The 25,734-nt window shown below is 39.8% G+C and overlaps 1 protein-coding gene across 1 annotated transcript in view; it reads right to left on the bottom strand.

Annotated features, from left to right (window-relative positions):
* Nucleotides 1-25,734, bottom strand: part of RASA1 (RAS p21 protein activator 1) — a gene marked incomplete in the record, with an annotated part of 550,200 nt that overhangs the window by 255,799 nt on the left and 268,667 nt on the right. Inside the window, 1 exon segment of the mRNA XM_053701476.1 lies at nucleotides 8,220-8,297. Within this exon segment, the coding sequence (XP_053557451.1) occupies nucleotides 8,220-8,297 (78 nt within the window).

Genomic DNA, 25,734 nt, shown 5'->3' with positions numbered 1-25,734 from the left:
GCACACTCTTTATAAATCCAAAGTAGGTGGCGTCAGGTACCTATACAGGTGTTCCACATTCTTAGCATTACCAACTATTAATTGAAGGTCTCACAACTCCATCTAGTGGGAGATCCATCTATATACAAGTGAACCTAGAAAACAACACAGATTCATTTATACAGTATCAAATACACAACTATTACAACATAGTGATATTTTTCAAATTAACAATATAAATTAATACCTAATACGGGTAGGAGTATACAGTGTGTCATAGATATTTCACAATCCTTAATGTAGTTTATAGGCCTTGATAAAATCTACATCAAAATTTACAACGTAACATTCCAGCAGTCTCTCTTTATTCATACCCAGGGGGATCAATGATTAGGAGACCTAGACCCCCCCGTCTAGGTCTCCTAATCTGTTCGATTATTGGAATCTTAATTGAAAGATACTATGCCCAGCCTGAAGAAAATGATTTGAGACAGGGGCATCTTTATTACCACGGCTTATATTTGACTTGTGTTCATTTATTCTCTCTCTAATCCTCAGTGTAGATACCCAAATATAAATTTTGGAACAGGGACATTTGATGAGATACACCATATATTCTGAATTACAGGTAAAAAAAAACCCTGGAACCTTGAACTTCCTCAAATTTAAGGTGTGTTAAAAAATGTCCCCCTTAATGATATTTTACAGTTACAGCATCCCAAGCATGGGAAACAACCTTCCTTAGGGGTAGAGAGATAGGTTTGAGTAGGTTTCTTATTAGAGCCAATATCAGCTTTTATTAACACATCTCTTATATTCTTACAACGCCTATAGGCTGGCATAGGTAACTCCTGGAACTCTATGATATAAGGGTTAAAATCCTTTAGGATAGACCAATGTTTCTTAATAATAGCCCTAATAGTATTACTCAGGGGGCTAAATTGGGACACAAATACCATACGTTTATTCCCGTGTTTATCATTACACCTTTTATTAAAATATACACACAGCAGGATACGTGCACCCTTTTGCAAACAGTGCTGGGCTTTATTGCAACTTTCGCACAAGACTCGCAACCGTAGTCACAATCACCCAGGATGGTCTTTAGACGGACGTCCCTCGGGGCAAGAGATCCGGACAAAACCACCAAGAGAGCGACTGTCTCGATCAGTTGTCTAGAAGTCTGTTGAGACAGATCCGAATGATCGCCGTTCCACTGCTTCAGCATGCGCAGTTGCAACAGTCTGAGGTGAAACCTGGCAAAGGGAATGATGTCCATGCTGGACACCATGAGACCAATCACCTCCATAAACCAAGCCACAGATGGCCTTAAGGAGGTCTGGAGGGCAAGACATGTTGAAGCTAGCTTGCAACTTCTCCGGAGTGGATAATGTAGCAAGGGTAGTAATCTAACAAGACGCCGACTCCTGAGAGGTAGACGGCTTAGAGGGACTAAGAGCCTTAGCAGGCTTGTTAAGGCATGTGGAACATAATTAATGGGGGCGGGAAAACCACGGCCTCCTCACAATATAAACAGGTATGATTTAGTACAGAAGGGGTACCTTCTAACATGTCAGAGTCCTCCATAGCTCAGGTTATACACAAAGGAGGACACAAATAAAAAAAAAAATTATTATAGAAAACTGCACCTTTATACTCCCAAAGGCTGGGGCAATAACCACCTCCTAGACCCAGACAGTTAACAGAGGAAACGCTCTCCTCAGGTTCAAGTCTCAGTCGGAATGGAGGAAATGAACATAGACCACACCCAGTCACATGGAGTGCAAGACTGTACTTCCCTGGTTATTACAGGTAGAGCAAGTAATAGGAGCTGTGCAACACTTTCAAAAACGAAAGTGAAACTTAAGTGAAACCTGTTTGTTCCAGCCAAAAACACAGTCTATCAGTCCCAAAAAAAACACACAAAGCAGCATGTAAATAATACACTGATTAATTAACCCCCTTCAGAGGATATTAACCCTGGATCCTATCAAGGTATAAAGGAGCCACACTGTGACCCTGTTATCGCGTTTTATGTGTAAAAAAATGAACGATCTTACCTCCAGGAACCATGCTGTGGAACAGAACACAGCCTCTCAAGTGTGACAGTCTTATAGCAGCGCTCCTGACATGGACTTGAGTGAGAGAAAGCAGGCAGTGATACTCGTCAACACCGATTGCTTAGGAGCTGTTAGCAATAGTCTGAATGGTTTCGCAGAAAAACTTTCCCTGCATCTCCAGACTCTAACTTTCATCAATATTCTCACTGAGAGGGTGACATGACTACTTAAAACTCCAGTCCTATCTCTAAGGGCAGATTTCAGGACTCTCCGAATCTGCTGACACTAATCTGCCACCTCCTAATGTGATGAAAGGTAAAGAATGACTGGGGTAATGAGGAAGTGGGAGGGATATTTAAGCCTTTGGCTGGGGTGTCTGTCTCCTCCTGGTGGCCAGGTGTTGTATTTCCCAACAGTAAGGAATGAAGCTGTGGACTCTTCCTTTCTTAGGAAGGAAAGAGTTCATTTGAATCAAAATATTGTCCAGAAAAGGAAACACTGCAATACCCTGAGTTCTGATAGCAGACTAAACGGTATGAAAGACCTAAGAAAATATTCTTAAAACTGAATAAAAATGCTAGACCATAGAAATTTACCCTTGGACTTATAGTCCTGAGCACCTTTACCTTCCATAACATTAGAGATAATAGAATCCAAACCACAGCCGAACAACATATTTCCCTGAAAAGAAAGAGATAAAAGCCTGGATTTAGAAATATCAGCAGACCAATCCCTAGAAAGTACTGCCAAAGACGTAACACTTAATAAAAAAAAGCACAAGTACATTTGAAAGAAAAAGAAAAAAAGTTTAAAAAAATCTTTATTAGCAGAATCATCATAAAACTGCCCAAAAAGAATATTAAACAGAAAGAAAGAAGCAGCCATATCAGTAATAGATACTACTGATCTGACTTTGGAAGGATTCTAACTCCCAAAGGAAAACAGAATTTATGTTTACCTGATAAATTACTTTCTCCAACGGTGTGTCCGGTCCACGGCGTCATCCTTACTTGTGGGATATTCTCTTCCCCAACAGGAAATGGCAAAGAGCCCAGCAAAGCTGGTCACATGATCCCTCCTAGGCTCCGCCTACCCCAGTCATTCGACCGACGTTAAGGAGGAATATTTGCATAGGAGAAACCATATGTTACCGTGGTGACTGTAGTTAAAGAAAATAAATTATCAGACCTGATTAAAAAAACCAGGGCGGGCCGTGGACCGGACACACCGTTGGAGAAAGTAATTTATCAGGTAAACATAAATTCTGTTTTCTCCAACATAGGTGTGTCCGGTCCACGGCGTCATCCTTACTTGTGGGAACCAATACCAAAGCTTTAGGACACGGATGAAGGGAGGGAGCAAATCAGGTCACCTAAATGGAAGGCACCACGGCTTGCAAAACCTTTCTCCCAAAAATAGCCTCAGAAGAAGCAAAAGTATCAAATTTGTAAAATTTAGAAAAAGTGTGCAGTGAAGACCAAGTCGCTGCCTTACATATCTGATCAACAGAAGCCTCATTCTTGAAGGCCCATGTGGAAGCCACAGCCCTAGTGGAGTGCGCTGTGATTCTTTCAGGAGGCTGCCGTCCGGCAGTCTCATAAGCCAATCGGATAATGCTTTTAATCCAGAAGGAGAGAGAGGTAGAAGTTGCTTTTTTGACCTCTCCGTTTACCAGAATAAACAACAAACAAAGACGAAGTTTGTCTGAAATCCTTAGTAGCTGCTAAGTAAAATTTGAGAGCACGAACTACATCCAAGTTGTGCAACAAACGTTCCTTCTTTGAAACTGGATTAGGACACAAAGAAGGCACAACTATCTCCTGGTTAATGTTTTGTTAGAAACAACTTTTGGAAGAAAACCAGGTTTAGTACGCAAAACCACCTTATCTGCATGGAACACCAGATAAGGAGAAGAACACTGCAGAGCAGATAATTCTGAAACTCTTCTAGCAGAAGAAATTGCAACCAAAAACAAAACTTTCCAAGATAATAACTTAATATCAACGGAATGTAAGGGTTCAAACGGAACCCCCTGAAGAACTGAAAGAACTAGGTTGAGACTCCAAGGAGGAGTCAAAATTTTGTAAACAGGCTTGATTCTAACCAGAGCCTGAACAAAGGCTAGAACATCTGGCACAGCTGCCAGCTTTTTGTGAAGTAACACAGACAAGGCAGAAATCTGTCCCATCAAGGGACTTGCAGATAATCCTTTTTCCAATCCTTCTCGAAGGAAGGATAGACTCTTAGGAATCTTAACCTTGTCCCAAGGGAATCCTGCAGATTCACACCAACAGATATACCAAATTATGTGGTAATTTTTCTGGTTACAGGCTTTCAGGCCTGAACAAGAGTATTAATAACAGAATCTGAGAACCCTCGCTTTGATAAGATCAAGCGTTCAATCTCCAAGCAGTCAGCTGGAGTGGGTCGAACGGACCTAGAACAAGAAGGTCTCGTCTCAAAGGTAGCTTCCATGGTGGAGCCGATGACATATTCACCAGATCTGCATACCAAGTCCTGCGTGGCCACGCAGGAGCTATCAAAATCACCGACGCCCTCTCCTGATTGATCCTGGCTACCAGCCTGGGGATGAGAGGAAACGGCGGGAACACATAAGCTAGTTTGAAGGTCCAAGGTGCTACTAGTGCATCCACTAGAGCCGCCTTGGGATCCCTGGATCTGTACCCGTAGTAAGGAACTCTGAAGTTCTGACGAGAGGCCATCAGATCCATGTCTGGAATGCCCCACGGTTGAGTGACTTGGGCAAAGATTTCCGGATGGAGTTCCCACTCCCCCGGATGCAATGTCTGACGACTCAGAAAATCCGCTTCCCAATTTTCCACTCCTGGGATGTGGATAGCAGACAGGTGGCAGGAGTGAGACTCCGCCCCTAGAATGATTTTGGTCACTTCTTCCATCGCTAGGGAACTCCTTGTTCCCCCCTGATGGTTGATGTATGAACTTGGCCCTCGCTAGCTGAGGCCAAGCTTTGAGAGCATTGAATATCGCTCTCAGTTCCAGAATATTTATCGGTAGAAGAGATTCTACCCGAGACCAAAGACCCTGAGCTTTCAGGGATCCCCAGACCGCGCCCCAGCCCATCAGACTGGCGTCGGTCGTGACAATGACCCACTCTGGTCTGCGGAAGGTCATCCCTTGTGACAGGTTGTCCAGGGACAGCCACCAACGGAATGAGTCTCTGGTCCTCTGATTTACTTGTATCTTCGGAGACAAGTCTGAATAGTCCCCATTCCACTGACTGAGCATGAACAGTTGTAATGGTCTTAGATGAATGCGCACAAAAGGAACTATGTCCATTGCCGCTACCATCAAACCTATCACTTCCATGCACTGCGCTATGGAAGGAAGAGGAACGGAATGAAGTATCCGACAAGAGTCTAGAAGTTTTGTTTTTCTGGCTTCTGTCAGAAAAAACCTCATTTCTAAGGAGTCTATTATAGTTCCCAAGAAGGGAACCCTCGTTGACGGAGATAGAGAACTCTTTTCCACGTTCACTTTCCATCCGTGAGATCTGAGAAAGGCCAGGACAATGTCCGTGTGAGCCTTTACTTGAGGAAGGGACGACGCTCGAATCAGAATGTCGTCCAAGTAAGGTACTACAGCAATGCCCCTTGGTCTTAGCACCGCCAGAAGGGACCCTAGTACCTATGAGAAAATCCTAGGAGCAGTGGCTAATCCGAAAGAAAACGCCACGAACTGGAAATGCTTGTCCAGGAATGCAAACCTTAGGAACCGATGATGTTCCTTGTGGATAGGAATATGTAGATACGCATCCTTGAAATCCACCTTGGTCATGAATTGACCTTCCTGGATGGAAGGAAGAAGTGTTCGAATGGTTTCCATCTTGAACGATGGAACCTCGAGAAACTTGTTCAAGATCTTGAGATCTAAGATTGGTCTGAACGTTCCCTCTTTTTTGGGAACTATGAACAGATTGGAGTAGAACCCCATCCCTTGTTCTCCTAATGGAACAGGATGAATCACTCCCATTTTTAGCAGGTCTTCTACCCAATGTAAGAATGCCTGTCTTCTTATGTGGTCTGAAGACAACTGAGACCTGTGGAACCTCCCCCTTGGAGGAAGCCCCTTGAACTCCAGAGAATAACCTTGGGAGACTATTTCTAGCGCCCAAGGATCCAGAACATCTCTTGCCCAAGCCTGAGCGAAGAGAGAGAGTCTGCCCCCCACCAGATCCGGTCCCGGATCGGGGGCCCGCATTTCATGCTGTCTTGGTAGCAGTGGCAGGTTTCCTGGCCTGCTTTCCTTTGTTCCAGCCTTGCATAGGTCTCCAGGCTGGATTGGCTTGAGAAGTATTACCTTCCTGCTTAGAGGACGTAGCCCTTGGGCTGATCCGTTTCTGCGAAAGGGACGAAACTTAGGTTTAAAAAACTCTAAGCCATCTCCGTGGAGATGTTGCCTGTACAACGGCAAAGAGAATGACTGGGGTAGGCGGAGCCTAGGAGGGATCATGTGACCAGCTTTGCTGGGCTCTTTGCCATTTCCTGTTGGGGAAGAGAATATCCCACAAGTAAGGATGACGCCGTGGACCGGACACACCTATGTTGGAGAAATACAGGTATGCAAAGTCAGAGTAGGAATAGCACCATCCACTTTGGGAATAGATTCCCAAAATTTAACCTTGGAAGCTGAAAAAGGATACATTTTCTTAAACCTTGCAGAAGGATTAAAAAAAGAAATACCTGGCTAAAACCAATCTCTGGAATAATCTCAGAGACCGCATCATGGATAGGAAATACATCAGGGGATTTAACCATATGTATAAAAACAGGATTAAAACAGATAACCGGCTTGTTTCCATCTACTTAAGGATCTTAACCTCCTAAGTAAATAAAGTTTCTTTAAAAAGAGAACAAATACGCTCAAATAAACAAATAAGTATATATCAGATTCATTATTAGAGACAGATCTCTGATCAACAGAACCAAACCTCTTCCTTTGAGAACATAGAAGCTTTATGACTAGAAACATTAACTCAAGCAGGCTTAGAGCAAATAGAAGTGACCTTTTACACTTACTTGGAGGCATAGCCACCAACATTTCAGATACAGAAAACTGTATACAATCCTTGATTCAAGGATTCAGTGGGATTCTCCTGTAAAAAACTAAACAGAAGGAGCAGTAACAGCAAGAGAAGGGTAAGATAGGTCAGAATGCATTAGAATAATAATACATATATTGCATAAATTAGCCTGAGATTAAAACCTCAGGTTCTAAACCATATAAACACTGCCAATTTCTGAGGCAGATTTAGGGACAGAGTAAGAGGCTCCATAACTGCAAGGAACTTAGAGAAGTTAAGAGAAGAAAAATAAAAGTATACAGTTAAACGGTAACACCTCCTTCAGAAAATAAGTAATTTATCATTTCAAAACGTATAAAAGCAGAGATGTAGTAGAACACTAGCGCTGCGGAATCTGTTGGCGCTCTACAAATAACTAATAATAATAATAATAATAATAATAACACAGTTTACCCGTTATCTAAATATAGCGTACATTAAGGAGGAGCGCGTCAAACTGGCATCATATAAAGACCAGTGCTGAAACATCAGCAGAGGATCTGGAATAGGATTATTTTCCGACAAACAGGAGGCGGCAAAGGACCTGTGACATCTGTGGAAAGGCTTGTGAATTAATCTCAATAGGTGAAATAGATGCCACTACTAATACTCAAGATACATACCCTCCAACAATCACTGTACTCTGAGGGGAAATGGGACTCAACTCAGCCTGAGAATCCCTCTCACTGAAGAATCAAATGCACATATTCATTCTTCATCCTCCTCCAGCAGATACAAATACAAGACTGGGTTGCCAGTGAGTTAGGAGGGGTTTTAGATAGTTCCTGGGGTTTGGGAATCTTTGCTTCCTCCTAGTGGTAGGGAAGAGTAATTACCAGGAGTAAAGGTTTGTGGACCCTCACTACCATGAAATAAATTAATTTATCACTACCTGTATAAAAAAATATTGAAATGTCAGTTATAAATACATTATATATTATACAGAAATATTGTAAAATTATACAAATTTCTTTACATAAAATTATCAAACCCAAAAAACATTTACAATGAATTATATAAAACGTATCAGTGGCAAATACATTACAAAGTTGTAAAGTTATAAAATGTCCAAGACTAACCTGACGGAGACGCTTGTTAGGTGTGGACTGGGTTGTTTTTCGTAGACTACAAAATGCTTGAAGACTTTTCATCCAGTCCTAATTTAAAGGATATCGAAACATTAATTGTATTCAGTTATATCTGTATTACTATTTGCATGCTTAAAGTGAAGGTAAACTTTGATGAATGAAAGCCCGTTTTTTAAAAATACTATTAAAAACAGTGGCACTTTCATTCATCAAAGTTTAGAAAGCAGCCGTTTTGTTTAAAAACTTACCTTTCTTCTTTTCACAGCCAGAGCAGCTTCCCCCACCCGGAGATCCTCTCTTCACACGTCAGCAATGACTAATCCAGCTTTCTCCAAGCAATGACTCCAATTGGGGGAAAAGCCGTGATTGGAGGAAGCCAGATAAGTCATTGCCGACGTATGAAGAGAGGATCTCCGTGTGGGGGAAGCTGCTCTGGCTGTGAAAAGAAGAAAGGTAAGTGTTTAAGCTTTCTAAACTTTTATGAATTTAAGTGCCCCTGTTTTTAATAGTATTTTTTTTAAAAACAGGCTTTCATTCATCAAAGTTTACCTTCACTTTAAATAAACAGTAAATCTCTCTCTCATAGTCTGATTGGCTGATGTCTGTCACATGATACAGGGAGAAAATAAAAACATTGTCAGAAATAAATCTACTACTTATTTGAAATTCAGAGTACATGTTATTGTATTGTCTTTTTATTATTATTATTATTATTATTATTATTATTATTATTATTAAGTCTACTGCATTGGGTGGCCCTTTTAAAAAAAAAAAAAAAAAAAAAAAAGATTGATTTTTATCCACCCTGCTTATTGTCTGTTATTTCATTTATTACCTATACAAGTAATATAAAAAGAAACAGATTTTAGGCGTGTCCGAACCACAATCTTGCACAGCACAACAATATCATTCAACATCTATTAATTATACTATTCTGCATAGCAGAACTCTGTTTCTTGAAAGATTTTGCTGTATTTTTGAAGCAAGAGTCCGGCATCGGACGAGAGAGGCCGAGAGAGGCCTAGAGCGGCAGCGCCGCTCCCTTAGACATCAGAGGGTTTTCATCTACACTGAACATCGCATCACCTCTGTGCCGATACATTTACTATATATATATATATATATATATATATATATATATATATATATATATATATATATATACATACACACACAGTATCTCTCTCTCTCTCTCTCTCTATATATATATATATATATAAACAAAATTAAGTATAAATCACTCCTATGAGTGATTAAATACTAAAAAACTGCGCTCTCTAAGAGTTGAATAACTCACAAACAAATAATGAATGAAAAAATATACCACATATAATATGATGATTTTACAAGCACTTATACTCACTATCAATCACATGTAGTATATACAATTTTAGACAGTTCTTGATATTGTAATTTATTGGTATTTTATAAAAAAGGATATGTGATGGCCCCACACAATGTTAGGGGACCTAGGTAGGTGCTGGCTGCTATATTCACAAACACATCCGTTATCCCACGTATAGAGGAAAAGATCTAAGGTAAAGATAAGAACAGAAAAGCGCACAAAAGTACCTACATAGTGCAAATCAATTTTATATTTTTAAAAACACACAAACATATACAAGGTGAGCCCCTTCAGGGTTTCTACTCACAGGAAGTGCCCTCAAACAAAATAAGGTATGTACAGGCTCCAAACAGTTTAAAGGCTCCCTGGCAGTTCTGGTTGTTTGGCAGTCACTGCTTGCTCAATGCTGAACGGGTATCCCAGTGTCCCAATTCCCCGGCTTTAATGCAGGGATTATACACTTCGATATGTCCTCACTCAGCGTGGGCTCCGTGTAAGATGTCCCAATAAAACCGCTGCAAATGCGGCTGAAATAGTTTAAAATTACCTCTCCTCGGAGCTGCTCAAACAGCTGTTCAGCTAGTGTCGAGACGCAAGGTGGGGACATATCGAAGTGTATAATCCCTGCATTAAAGCCGGGGAATTGGGACACTGGGATACCCGTTCAGCATTGAGCAAGCAGTGACTGCCAAACAACCAGAACTGCCAGGGAGCCTTTAAACTGTTTGGAGCCTGTACATACCTCATTTTGTTTGAGGGCACTTCCTGTGAGTAGAAACCCTGAAGGGGCTCACCTTGTATATGTTTATGTATGTTTTTAAAAATATAAAATTGATTTGCACTATGTAGGTACTTTTGTGCGCTTTTCTGTTCTTATCTTTGCTATATATATATATATATACACACATATATATATACACACATATATATATACACATATATACATACATACATACATACACACATACCTCTACATATATATATATATATATATATATATATATATATATATATATATATATATATATAACAAAATTTATGCTTACCTGATAAATTTATTTCTCTTGTGGTGTATCCAGTCCACGGATTCATCCATTACTTGTGGGATATTCTCCTTCCCAACAGGAAGCTGCAAGAGGATCACCCACAGCAGAGCTGTCTATATGGCTCCTCCCCTAACTGCCACCTCCCAGTCATTCGACCCAAGACGAGCAAGAGAAAGGAGAAACTATAGGGTGCAGTGGTGACTGTAGTTTAAAAATAAAAAAACACCTGCCTTAAAATGACAGGGCGGGCCGTGGACTGGATACACCACAAGAGAAATAAATTTATCAGGCAAGCATAAATTTTGTTTTCTCTTGTAAGGTGTATCCAGTCCACGGATTCATCCATTACTTGTGGGATACCAATACCAAAGCTATAGGACACGGATGAAGGGAGGGACAAGGCAGGCGCTTAAACGGAAGGCACCACTGCCTGTAAGACCTTTCTCCCAAAAATAGCCTCCGAAGAAGCAAAAGTATCAAATTTGTAGAATTTAGAAAAAGTATGAAGCGAAGACCAAGTCGCCGCCTTACAAATCTGTTCAACAGGAGCCTCATTTTTAAAAGCCCATGCGGAAGCCACCGCTCTAGTGGAATGAGCTGTAATTATTTCAGGAGGCAGTCTCATAAGATAAGCGGATTATATTTGTTAACCAAAATTAACGAGAAGTTGCTGAAGCCTTTTGGCCTTTCCACTGTCCAGAGTAGACAACAAACAATGCAGATGTTTGACGAAAATCTTTAGTAGCTTGTAAATAAAACTTTAAAGCACGAACCACGTCAAGATTGTGTAAAAGACGTTCTCTCTTTGAATTAGATACCACCTTAGGAAGAAACCCAGGTTTGGTACGCAAAACTACCTTATCTGCATGGAAGATCAGATAAGGGGAATCACACTGCAAGGCAGATAACTCTGAAACTCTTCGAGCCGAAGAGATAGCTACTAGAAACAGAACTTTCCAAGATAAAAGCTTGATATCTATGGAATGCAGAGGTTCAAACGGAACCCCTTGAAGAACTTTAAGAACTAAATTTAAACTCCATGGCGGAGCAACAGGTTTAAACACAGGCTTGATTCTAACTAAAGCCTGAACGTCTGGAACATCCGCCAGACGCTTGTGCAAAAGAATAGACAGAGCAGAAATCTGTCCCTTTAAGGAACTAGCTGACAATCCCTTCTCCAATCTTTCTTGGAGAAAAGATAATATTCTGGGAATCCTGACTTTACTCCCTGAGTAACCCTTGGATTCACAACAATGAAGATATTTACACCATATCTTATGATAAATTTTCCTGGTGACAGGCTTTCGAGACTGAATTAAGGTATCAATGACCGACTCGGAGAAACCACGTTTTTATAAGATCAAGCGTTCAATCTCCAAGCAGTCAGATGCAGAGAAATTAGATTTGGATGGTTGAAAGGACCCTGAAGTAGAAGGTCCTGCCTCAGCGGTAGAGTCCATGGTGGAAGGGATGACATGTCCACCAGATCTGCATACCAAATCCTGCGTGGCCACGCAGGTGCTATCAAAATCACTGAAGCTCTCTCCTGCTTGATCTTGGCAATCAGACGAGGGAGCAGAGGAAACGGTGGAAACACATAAGCCAGGTTGAAAGACCAAGGCGCTGCTAGAGCATCTATCAGCGCTGCCTTGGGATCCCTGGACCTGAATCCGTAACAAGGAAGCTTGGCATTCTGACGAGACGCCATGAGATCCAGTTCTGGTTTGCCCCAAAGTTGAATCAACTGTGCAAACACCTCCGGATGGAGTTCCCACTCCCCCGGATGAAAAGTCTGTTGACTTAGAAAATCCGCCTCCCAGTTCTCTACTCCTGGGATATGGATAGCTGATCGATGGCAAGAGTGAACCTCTGCCGATAGAATTATTTTTGAAACCTCCAACATTGCTAGGGAACTCCTTGTTCCCACTTGGTTGATGTAGGCTACAGTCGTGATATTGTCCGACTGAAATCTCATGAACATAACCGCAGCTAGCTGAGGCCAAGCCTGAAGAGCATTGAATATCGCTCTTAGTTCCAGAATGTTTATCGGAAGGAGTGTCTCCTCCTGAGTACACAAGCCCTGAGCTTTCAGGGAGTTCCAGACTGCAGCCCAGAAGGCTGGCATCTGTCGTTACTATTGTCCAATCTGGCCTGCGGAAGGACATACCCTTGGACAGATGGACCCGAGATAGCCACCAGAGAAGAGAATCCCTGGTTTCCTGATCCAGATTTAGTAGAGGGGACAAATCTGTGTAATCCCCATTCCACTGACTGAGCATGCAGAGTTGCAGCAGTCTGAGATGTAGGCGGGCAAACGGCACTATGTCCATTGCCGCTACCATTAAGCCGATTACTTCCATACACTGAGCCACTGAAGGACGAGAAGTAGAATAAAGAACATGGCAGGAATTTAGAAGTTTTGACAACCTGGTCTCTGTCAGGTAAATCTTCATTTATACAGAATCTATCAGAGTTCCTAGGAAGGAAACTCTTGTGAGAGGGGTAGAGAACTCTTTTCTTCGTTCACTTTCCACCCATGCGACCTCAGGAATGCCAGAACAATGTCTGTATGGGACCTGGCGATTTGAAAATTCGACGCCTGTATTAGAATGTCATCTAGGTAAGGGGCTACTGCTACACCCCGCGGCCTTAGGACCGCTAGGAGTGACCCCAGAACCTTCGTAAAGATTCTTGGTGCCGTAGCTAACCCAAAGGGAAGAGCCACAAACTGGTAATGCCTGTCTAGGAAGGCGAACCTGAGAAACCGATGATGTGCAGATAAGCATCCTTTAAGTCCACGGTAGTCATATATTGACCCTCCTGGATCATAGGAAGGATGGTTCGAATAGTCTCCATCTTGGAGGATGGGACCCTGAGAAATTTGTTTAGGATCTTGAGATCTAAGATTGGTCTGAAGGTTCCCTCTTTCCTGGGAACCACAAACAGATTTGAATAGAAGCCTTGCCCCTGTTCCTCCTTTGGAACTGGGTGGATCACTCCCATAACTAGGAGGTCTTGAACACAATGTAAGAATGCCTCTCTCTTTATCTGGTTTGCAGATAATTGTGAGAGGTGAAATCTTCCTTTTGCGGAAGAAGCTTTGAAGTCCAGAAGATATCCCTGGGACACGATTTCCAACGCCCAGGGATCCTGGACATCTCTTGCCCAAGCCTGGGCAAAGAGAGAAAGTCTGCCCCCTACTAGATCCGTTACCGGATCGGGGGCTGATCTTTCATGCTGTCTTAGAGGCAGCAGTAGGTTTTTTGGCCTGCTTTCCTTTGTTCCAAGCCTGGTTAGGTCTCCAGACCAGCTTGGACTGGGCAAAATTTCCCTCTTGTTTTGTATTAGAGGAAGTTGAAGCTGCGCCACTCTTGAAGTTTCGAAAGGCACGAAAATTAGGCTGTTTGGTCCTTAATTTGTTGGACCTATCCTGAGGAAGGGCGTGACCTTTTCCTCCAGTAATATCAGAAATGATCTCCTTCAGTCCAGGCCCAAATAGGGTCTGCCCTTTGAAGGGAATGTTGAGAAGCTTAGACTTTGAAGTAACGTCAGCTGACCAGGATTTAAGTCATAGCGCTCTACGTGCCTGAATAGCAAAACCTGAGTTCTTAGCCGTTAGTTTGGTTAAATGAACAACGGCGTCAGAAACAAATGAATTGGCTAGCTTAAGAGTTTTAAGCTTGTCAAGGATATCATCCAATGGGGTTTCTACCTGTAGAGCCTCTTCTAGAGACTCAAACCAGAAGGCCGCAGCAGCAGTGACAGGGGCAATACATGCAAGGGGCTGGAGAATAAAACCTTGTTGAATAAACATTTTCTTAAAGTAAACCTCTAATTTTTTGTCCATTGGATTTAGAAAAGCACAACTGTCCTCGACAGGGATAGTTGTACGCTTCACTAGAGTAGAGACTGCTCCCTCCACCTTAGGGACCGTTTGCCACAAGTCCCGTGTAGCGGGATCTATGGGAAACCTCTTTTTAAAAACAGGAGGGGGAGAGAACGGCACACCTGGTCTATCCCATTCCTTAGTAATAATTTCTGAAAACCTCTTAGGTATTGGAAAAACATCAGTGTAAACAGGCACTGCGTAGTATTTATCCAATTTACACAATTTCTCTGGGACTACAATGGCGTCACAGTCATCCAGAGTTGCTAAAACCTCCCTGAGCAACATGCGGAGGTGTTAAAGCTTAAATTTAAATGTAGACATATCAGAATCAGGTTGAAGTGTCTTCCCTGAGTCAGAAAAATCACCCACAGATAGAAGCTCTCCTTCTTCGGCTTCTGCACATTGTGAGGGTATATCGGACATAGCTACTAAAGCGTCAGAGAGCTCTGTATTTGTTCTAGCCCCAGAGCTGTCTCGCTTTCCTTGTAACCCTGGCAGTTTGGACAATACTTCTCTAAGAGTATGATTCATAACTGCCGCCATGTCTTGTAAAGTTTACGCAATGGGCGCGCTAGATGTACTTGGCGCCCCTTGAGCGGGAGTTATAGGCTCTGACACGTGGGGAGAGTTAGTCGGCATAACTTCCCCCTTGTCAATTTTTTCTGGTGATAAATCTTTTAAAGCCAGAATATGGTCTTTATAACTTATAGTAAGATCAGTGCATTTGTTACACATTCTAAGAGGGGGTTCCACAATGGCTTCTAAACATAATGAACAAGGAGTTTCCTCTATGTCAGACATGCTGTCTTAGAGGCAGCAGTAGGTTTTTTGGCCTGCTTTCCTTTGTTCCAAGCCTGGTTAGGTCTCCAGACCAGCTTGGACTGGGCAAAATTTCCCTCTTGTTTTGTATTAGAGGAAGTTGAAGCTGCGCCACTCTTGAAGTTTCGAAAGGCACGAAAATTAGGCTGTTTGGTCCTTAATTTGTTGGACCTATCCTGAGGAAGGGCGTGACCTTTTCCTCCAGTAATATCAGAAATGATCTCCTTCAGTCCAGGCCCAAATAGGGTCTGCACTTTGAAGGGAATGTTGAGAAGCTTAGACTTTGAAGTAACGTCAGCTGACCAGGATTTAAGTCATAGCGCTCTACGTGCCTGAATAGCAAAACCTGAGTTCTTAGCCGTTAGTTTGGTTAAATGAACAACGGCGTCAGAAACAAATGAATTGGCTAGCTTAAGAGTTTTAAGCTTGTCAAGGATATCATCCAATGGGGTTTCTACCTGTAGAGCCTCTTCTAGAGACTCAAACCAGAAGGCCGCAGCAGCAGTGACAGGGGCAATGCATGCAAGGGGCTGGAGAATAAAACCTTGTTGAATAAACATTTTCTTAAAGTAAACCTCTAATTTTTTGTCCATTGGATTTAGAAAAGCACAACTGTCCTCGACAGGGATAGTTGTACGCTTCACTAGAGTAGAGACTGCTCCCTCCACCTTAGGGACCGTTTGCCACAAGTCCCGTGTAGCGGGATCTATGGGAAACCTCTTTTTAAAAACAGGAGGGGGAGAGAACGGCACACCTGGTCTATCCCATTCCTTAGTAATAATTTCTGAAAACCTCTTAGGTATTGGAAAAACATCAGTGTAAACAGGCACTGCGTAGTATTTATCCAATTTACACAATTTCTCTGGGACTACAATGGCGTCACAGTCATCCAGAGTTGCTAAAACCTCCCTGAGCAACATGCGGAGGTGTTAAAGCTTAAATTTAAATGTAGACATATCAGAATCAGGTTGAAGTGTCTTCCCTGAGTCAGAAAAATCACCCACAGATAGAAGCTCTCCTTCTTCGGCTTCTGCACATTGTGAGGGTATATCGGACATAGCTACTAAAGCGTCAGAGAGCTCTGTATTTGTTCTAGCCCCAGAGCTGTCTCGCTTTCCTTGTAACCCTGGCAGTTTGGACAATACTTCTCTAAGAGTATGATTCATAACTGCCGCCATGTCTTGTAAAGTTTACGCAATGGGCGCGCTAGATGTACCTGGCGCCCCTTGAGCGGGAGTTATAGGCTCTGACACGTGGGGAGAGTTAGTCGGCATAACTTCCCCCTTGTCAATTTTTTCTGGTGATAAATCTTTTAAAGCCAGAATATGGTCTTTATAACTTATAGTAAGATCAGTGCATTTGTTACACATTCTAAGAGGGGGTTCCACAATGGCTTCTAAACATAATGAACAAGGAGTTTCCTCTATGTCAGACATGTTTAACAGACTAGTAATGAGACTAGCAAGCTTGGAAAACACTTTAATTAATGTGAAAAAGCAGATTATAAAAAACGGTACTGTGCCTTTAAGGGACAAAAACAAACACAAAAACTGCAAAACAGTGAAAAAAGCAGTTAACTATGACATTTTTACAGTGTATATAATAGACTAAAATAGCATTGCACCCACTTGCAAATGGATGATTAACCCCTCAGGTTCAAAAACGAAGCAAAAAAACGGTAAAAACCGTTAAAACAGTCACAAGCTAACTGCCACAGCTCTACTGTGGCTCCTACCTTCCCATAAAACGACTTTTGTAGGCACAAAAACCCTTTACAGAGGCCCAATATGTCAGGGGACTCCTTCAGGGAAGCTGGATGTCTCAGAATTGAAAAACTGCACAATTAGAGCGCGAAAATAGGCCCCTCCCACCATGCACTCAAAGTCAAAGGGCCTTAAAAAACTATTCCTAGGAGTAAAATAACAGCCATGTGGAAAACTAGGCCCCAAACAAAAATGTATCACCTCAGTAAAAAACGTTCTTTATATAAATGCAAACGTTTTACATACAAAGCCATAATAGAAAGTAATATGAAAATTACTTTTTACTGCAAGCATGATGCCAGTCGTTCATTAAATCACTGCAATCAGGCTTACCTTAACTATATCAGGCACTGTCGGCATTTTCTAGTTCTTATCATCCTCTAGAAAATAATATACTGAACATACCTCAGGGCAGTTAATTCTGCAGGCCGTTCTCCCAGCTGAAGTTTCCTCATACTCTTCAGTTATGTGTGAGAACAGCAGTGGACCTTAGTTACAACCTGCTAAGATCATCAAAAACCTCAGGCAAATTCTTCTTCTAATTTCTGCCTAAGGTAAAAAACGCCGGCACCGTTTAAAAATAAACTTTTGATTGAAGATAAACTACACTAATTCACCACATCTCTCTAGCTACTTCCCTTGTCGAGAGCTGCAAGAGAATGACTGGAGGTGGCAGTTAGGGGAGGAGCTATATAGACAGCTCTGCTGTGGGTGATCCTCTTGCAGCTTCCTGTTGGGAAGGAGAATATCCCACAAGTAATGGATGAATCCGTGGACTGGATACACCTTACAAGAGAAATTATATATATATATATATCTATATCCATATATATATAAATATACATACATACACATATATACACATACACACACTACAGAGACCCAGATCACCTGCACCTACCGTTAAGCGGACAAGGGAACTATACTCAACCAAGCGGTTACTACTGAGCTCATCGTCCGCATCACATAATCCAGCCAGACTCTTTACAACACACCTTCTGGGAGATTATAATCAAAAGGCCTCAATGCCAATGGAGTCTACCGGACCGCAACTACAAACCTCACAAGCAAACTACTCCTTGGTGCAAGATGCCCCTTTGAAGGGGTCTGGGGGGGCCCTGGAAAGAAACAGATAAGCCACAAAGATTTCTGCACAAAAGCACTCTGATGGGCGGCCGCCACTAAGCATTTGTGATAAAACCTCTGGACCCAGACAAGACGTATGGCATAAAGCGGCCCACAACTGGCACAAACGCACATCCGAGGACATTGGACCTTTGAAATATATATTGCGGTCTGGCAAGTCTTATAAAGAAGTGCCACAAGCTTCTCCCAAGCTTAGTTTCTATAAACAGACAGATATGGGGGGCTGAATAATCATGAATGAACTCTCAGCTACTGCTATTACTTATGCTGTTCAGACGTTGATGGTAACCGTTAATTAGTAACCGTTGTTAGTATAATTTAACTTGTGGCTCTGTTTTGCGTTTAGTTTTTATCTAAGATAGTTTATAAGTTCTCAGGTTGATAATTATTCACTATAGCTACTAGACTAGTATACTGAAAACACTATATGTTGAAGTATTAGAAATTGTACCATATATTTAACATTTGAACCTATTAACAAAAATTTACTTTTCTTTCGCGGCCTGAGCTGCAGAGAGGACAGCAGGATATGACTTTTTAAAAGTCTAGGTCTGTAAAGACAATAATGGCTGCACAATCCATTACATACTTGTACATAACCTCTTACTCTCACATTAAAGATATTGCTTTAGTAGCAAACACTAGCCACCTCACACCATATTAAATAATAGCTAAACAGCAGCAGCTAAATAGCCGAGCATATTACACTACATTGGTAAACTTGATATACTATACCCTCTTAACATATGCACGCAAAGTTATCTTATGATAGGGCATATATATATATATATATATATAGATATAGATAGATATATATAGATATATATAGATAGTGGTACATAGGTGAATTTCTCATAACATTATATGTTGATCCAGTGTACATCTTTGTGTTACTTGTTCCGTGCTTAAAATACTTGTCATTTGTTATTCTTCATAAGCTTTATATAATATAACCCCAATATCATCACCAGTACGCTCAGTTATAGGACCCAAGAGAGGTCTATAAAGCAATAACAGGGGCATAGATAAAAGTTTTCTGGAATATAGCTTACAAGACCAATTAATGGATCTTAAAGGGACAGGAAGCCCACATTTTTTCTTTCATAATTCAGATAGAGAATACAATTTTAAACAACTTTCTAATTTACTTTCTATTATCTAATTTGTTTAATTCTCTTAGTATCATTTGTTGAAGGAGCAGCAATGCACTAATGGTTTCTAACTGAACACATTGGTGAGCCAATCACTATATATATATATATATATATATATATATGCAGCCACGAATCAACAGCTAGAACCTAGGTTCTCTGCTGCTTCTGAGCTTGCCTAGATAAACCTTTCAGCAAAAGATAACAAGAGAAGGAAGCAAATTAAATGATATAAGTACATTGGAAAGTTGTTTAAAATTGTATTCTCTTTCTGAACCATGAAAGAAAATTTTTGAGTTTCATGTCCCTTAAAAAGCACCCTTGACACAGGAACGTATTTCCTCTATACCCACTTAATCTAATGTCACACAGGGTAGTAGTTTAATAACCATTATACTAATATTCAGATCCATAATTGCTTAGAATTGTACACTATTATATGAGCATTATATGTTTATATAAAATAAAATTAGAGGCGCCCTCATATACTAGCTGCTATTAAATTGCCAGTATTGATGTGCTATACACTGCAACAAAGTGATAATAGTGAGATCTATCACTAATTGCTATGATATGTATCAATGCAATAAGTAGTGTAAAAACAAAATAGCAACCTATATATATATATATATATATATAAATTGATAGACTTGAAAGACAAAGTAATATACTACAATGATATGACTATCTCCTTAACGGTTTAAACAAAAGATAGTCCACACTAAGAGATATTTCGAAAATCTCCAGGCAGCAGACTCATTCCAGATCGATGTTGGCGGTCACAGGTTCGGTTAAAAAAGAAAAAGAGAAGAGGCGCCAAATGGTGTGTATCGTTTAAACTTCAGCAGGCCAAGCCCCCAAAAGATTCTTACTTACAAAATTTCCAGCACTTGAGAAGTGCCACAAATGCCTTCTGAACTGTTAGCAGCCGTCCAGCTAGCTGAATTGTACCAGTACTGCTTCAATATTATGCTGTGTGAAACAAAAAACACAAAAGTGCCACAATAGTGTGTATAAGTGTGATCACTACCAATAGCGCAAATATTGAAATGTACTCACAGGATATGGGGCACTTGAGAAGTGCCACAAAGACCTTCTGGACACTTATCAGCTGTCCAGCTCACTGCGTTCACCGGTATCCTCTGGGCTCAATTGTTCAGGTCACAAAGGCTCCAAAACAGCACCTTGGGATTTACCTTCAGCTCAGTGTACTTATCAGTGCATATGTGGCCAGGATAATTAAATGCCAAAAAATGCCGTGCTACTCGTATAATAAAAAATGTTTATTAAAAACAATGTTACACAACGCGTTTCCCGGTTTCTAAGACTGCTTCCTCAGGTGTATATTTAGATACAAAGTAGCAAAGTTTTATAGCCCTTGTCGGCGTCTATCCCGACCCAGGGCGCATGCGTGAGCAACTTAAGGTTCATTAGCCAATCAGTGCCTTCGGAAAACCATCTGAAAGTTGATAGGGTACTATCCAGGGGCTTGGTTTGTTATGCCTCTAACTATCGTATGTATAAAGGGATTAAATCAGCTCCCGATGTGCATTGGTGGGGTTTAACCTTATAAATAAACACATCGTGTGTGTCGGTGTTCACATTATAGTGTCCAAATATTACCTAAACTGTTAATTCGCCCCATTTTTCAGTATTTTTCGAGGTTACTAAGATTGGGCTAAAGATCGTTGATCATGCATTTACAAATCATGGATACAATAATGGATATATGCATTTCTCTATATTACGTATATACCGATATCTAAATACATTAACTAAATAAATAACATTATGTTATAACATACATTTGCATTAAGTTGACATAGAACATAGAAGCTTCAAGTTCTAATTCTACATTGATAACCAGATCTCAATATCTACATCGTTTATCCAATCAATAATAATTAAAATAATAAAAAATAAAAACTTATAAATAAAAACTTATAAATAAAATGAAATTAAAAATATAATGTAAATAACCTAAAGTAAAAACCTAAAGTAAAAAACCAATAATATCTATTAGTTATAATCTATATATCTTCTTGCCAGAACTCATGATTAATTTCGTAATGCTAGACAATATATATATGTATATATACATATTCAATATATATTGATTACAGTTTAGCTGCAAGTGTTCTTGTCAATGAAGATTGCCTCATCAACAAATCTAATGTAATTCTATATTTATATATCCTAAAAATCAATTAAAAGCGGCCATGTCTATATTTTCATTTAAGCCATGTGGTGTGAGAGTCTTGAGTTTCCAGATCCAAAATGTCTCTCTCTGTCTAAGGTGGATCAGCCTATTTCTACCCCATTTGGGAGCAATGTATTCCAAAGGAAAAATGTTAAAGATATCCGTTTGTCCATCATGACAGTTTATACTATGTCGTGGGACACTATGATTTACAACCCCATTTTTTATGTTTCTGTTGTGCTCCCCCCACCTTTTCTTAAGGGGTCTTGAGGACCTACCGATATATTGAATCCCACATTGGCACTCAAGGAGATATACCACATAACTAGAGTCGCAACTAAATCTAGAGGTTATCTCAAATTCTTCCTTTGTGGAAAAAGATTGAAATTTTAACCTACTTCCTGATGTGTAGCTGCAAAGGCCACAATTAGGTCGATTACACTTGAAAAAAACCCTTTTTCCAATAGGCCAGTTGTCCCTAATAGTTTTTGTATTTCCCCCTTTAGTATATTTGTTCATTACCACCTTACTTGGAGCTAATTTATTTTTTAGAGTTGGAGCTCTCTTAAAAGTGCATATGGGGACCTCCTCCAAAATATTTTTAAGAATACAATCATTGCGTAAAATGTACCAGTGTTTGCGTAGAATATGTTTAATTTTATTGTGGTTACTGGTAAATTTGGTAATAAATCTTAAATTATTAAGCTTAGACTTTGCATTGCCAGATTCTTTTTCTCCAATATTTTTATTTTCAGTGCCTTCATGTTTCTTTTTAAAAATGAAAAACTCATCTCCATCTTTGATCCTAGCTTTTCTATAACCTTCTTCTACCAGGTCTCTGGGGTAACCTTTTTCTAGAAATCTTGACCTTAGGATATCTGCCTGATCATCAAAAGTGTTTAAAGATGTACAATTTCTACAAATCCTAGAAAATTGATTGTACGGTATATTGTTCACCCAAGCCTTATAATGATTGCTTTTATAGTTTAAATAGCTGTTTGTGTCAACTGATTTAAAAAATGTTTTTGTGGTCACTCGTCCACTATTATCCCAGCTTAAAACTAAATCCAGAAATTCTATGGTGTTTCTATTTATATTAGATGTTAATTTTAGGCCCATAATGTTGTTATTTAAAGATGAAATAAATTCCTGTGCAGATTCCTCTGTACCATCCCATATTAGTAACAGGTCATCAATGAAACGGCCATAGAACACCAGGCTTGCCCCCAACGGAGACTTGTAAATATATTGCTCCTCAAATATCCCCATAAACAAATTTGCAAAACTAGGGGCAAACCTGGTGCCCATGGCCGTTCCCTTGATTTGTAGAAAAAACCTTTCCTGATATACAAAATAGTTGTGTTTTAACACAAAAGATATAGCCTCCAATAAAAATTGCCTTTGATTGGAAGGAAGAAATTGATCCCTTTTTAAAAATTTATCTATTGCTTCCAAGCCCAGATCATGACTTATATTTGAATATAGGGAGGATACATCACATGTACACCAAATTAAATCACGCCCTGCTTTTTCGATTTTAGAGATCTTAGATATGAGATCTGGGGTATCTTTAATATAGGATTCTAGGCCCATAACTGGTTTTTTAAGATAGGTGTCTACATATTCCGATAAATTGCAAGTTAGATTTCCAATACCCGAAATAATGGGTCTCCCTGGTGGACAGTTTGGGTCTTTGTGTATTTTCGGGAGGTGGTAATAATAGGCCAAATTTGGGGATGTAGGTGCCAGATAATCTCTCTCTTTTTTTTTTTTATTTTTTTTTTTTTTATTTAGAATCCCTTCTGAAAAGCCTTTATCTATTAGTTATATATATTATATAAATAGAAACACCATAGAATTTCTGGATTTAGTTTGAAGCTGGGATAATAGTGGACGAGTGACCACAAAAACATTTTTTAAATCAGTTGACACAAACAGCTATTTAAACTATAAAAACAATCATTATAAGGCTTGGGTGAACAATATACCGTACAATCAATTTTCTAGGATTCGTAGAAATTGTACATCTTTAAACACTTTTGATGATCAGGCAGATATCCTAAGGTCAAGATTTCTAGAAAAAGGTTACCCCAGAGACCTGGTAGAAGAAGGTTATAGAAAAGCTAGGATCAAAGATAGAGATGAGTTTTTCATTTTTAAAAAGAAACATGAAGGCACTGAAAATAAAAATATTGGAGAAAAAGAATCTGGCAATGCAAAGTCTAAGCTTAATAATTTAAGATTTATTACCAAATTTACCAGTAACCACAATAAAATTAAACATATTCTACGCAAACACTGGTACATTTTACGCAATGATTGTATTCTTAAAAATATTTTGGAGGAGGTCCCCATATGCACTTTTAAGAGAGCTCCAACTTTAAAAAATAAATTAGCTCCAAGTAAGGTGGTAATGAACAAATATACTAAAGGGGGAAATACAAAAACTATTAGGGACAACTGGCCTATTGGAAAAAGGGTTTTTTTCAAGTGTAATCGACCTAATTGTGGCCTTTGCAGCTACACATCAGGAAGTAGGTTAAAATTTCAATCTTTTTCCACAAAGGAAGAATTTGAGATAACCTCTAGATTCACTTGCGACTCTAGTTATGTGGTATATCTCCTTGAGTGCCAATGTGGGATTCAATATATCGGAGGTCCTCAAGACCCCTTAAGAAAAGGTGGGGGGAGCACAACAGAAACATAAAAAATGGGGTTGTAAATCATAGTGTCCCACGACATAGTATAAACTGTCATGATGGACAAACGGATATCTTTAACATTTTTCCTTTGGAATACATTGCTCCCAAATGGGGTAGAAACAGGCTGATCCACCTTAGACAGAGAGAGACATTTTGGATCTGGAAACTCAAGACTCTCACACCACATGGCTTAAATGAAAATATAGACATGGCCGCTTTTAATTGATTTTTAGGATATATAAATATAGAATTACATTAGATTTGTTGATGAGGCAATCTTCATTGACAAGAACACTTGCAGCTAAACTGTAATCAATATATATTGAATATGTATATATACATATATATATTGTCTAGCATTACGAAATTAATCATGAGTTCTGGCAAGAAGATATATAGATTATAACTAATAGATATTATTGGTTTTTTACTTTAGGTTATTTACATTATATTTTTAATTTCATTTTATTTATAAGTTTTTATTTATAAGTTTTTATTTTTTATTATTTTAATTATTATTGATTGGATAAACGATGTAGATATTGAGATCTGGTTATCAATGTAGAATTAGAACTTGAAGCATCTATGTTCTATGTCAACTTAATGCAAATGTATGTTATAACATAATGTTATTTATTTAGTTAATGTATTTAGATATCGGTATATACGTAATATAGAGAAATGCATATATCCATTATTGTATCCATGATTTGTAAATGCATGATCAACGATCTTTAGCCCAATCTTAGTAACCTCGAAAAATACTGAAAAATGGGGCGAATTAACAGTTTAGGTAATATTTGGACACTATAATGTGAACACCGACACACACGATGTGTTTATTTATAAGGTTAAACCCCACCAATGCACATCGGGAGCTGATTTAATCCCTTTATACATACGATAGTTAGAGGCATAACAAACCAAGCCCCTGGATAGTACCCTATCAACTTTCAGATGGTTTTCCGAAGGCACTGATTGGCTAATGAACCTTAAGTTGCTCACGCATGCGCCCTGGGTCGGGATAGACGCCGACAAGGGCTATAAAACTTTGCTACTTTGTATCTAAATATACACCTGAGGAAGCAGTCTTAGAAACCGGGAAACGCGTTGTGTAACATTGTTTTTAATAAACATTTTTTATTATACGAGTAGCACGGCATTTTTTGGCATTTAATTATCCTGGCCACATATGCACTGATAAGTACACTGAGCTGAAGGTAAATCCCAAGGTGCTGTTTTGGAGCCTTTGTGACCTGAACAATTGAGCCCAGAGGATACCGGTGAACGCAGTGAGCTGGACAGCTGATAAGTGTCCAGAAGGTCTTTGTGGCACTTCTCAAGTGCCCCATATCCTGTGAGTACATTTCAATATTTGCGCTATTGGTAGTGATCACACTGATACACACTATTGTGGCACTTTTGTGTTTTTTGTTTCACACAGC

The sequence above is a fragment of the Bombina bombina genome, chromosome 2, assembly GCF_027579735.1.
Source record: "Bombina bombina isolate aBomBom1 chromosome 2, aBomBom1.pri, whole genome shotgun sequence".
Lineage (NCBI taxonomy): Eukaryota > Metazoa > Chordata > Amphibia > Anura > Bombinatoridae > Bombina > Bombina bombina.
This window is presented reverse-complemented; position numbering and strand designations above follow the sequence as displayed.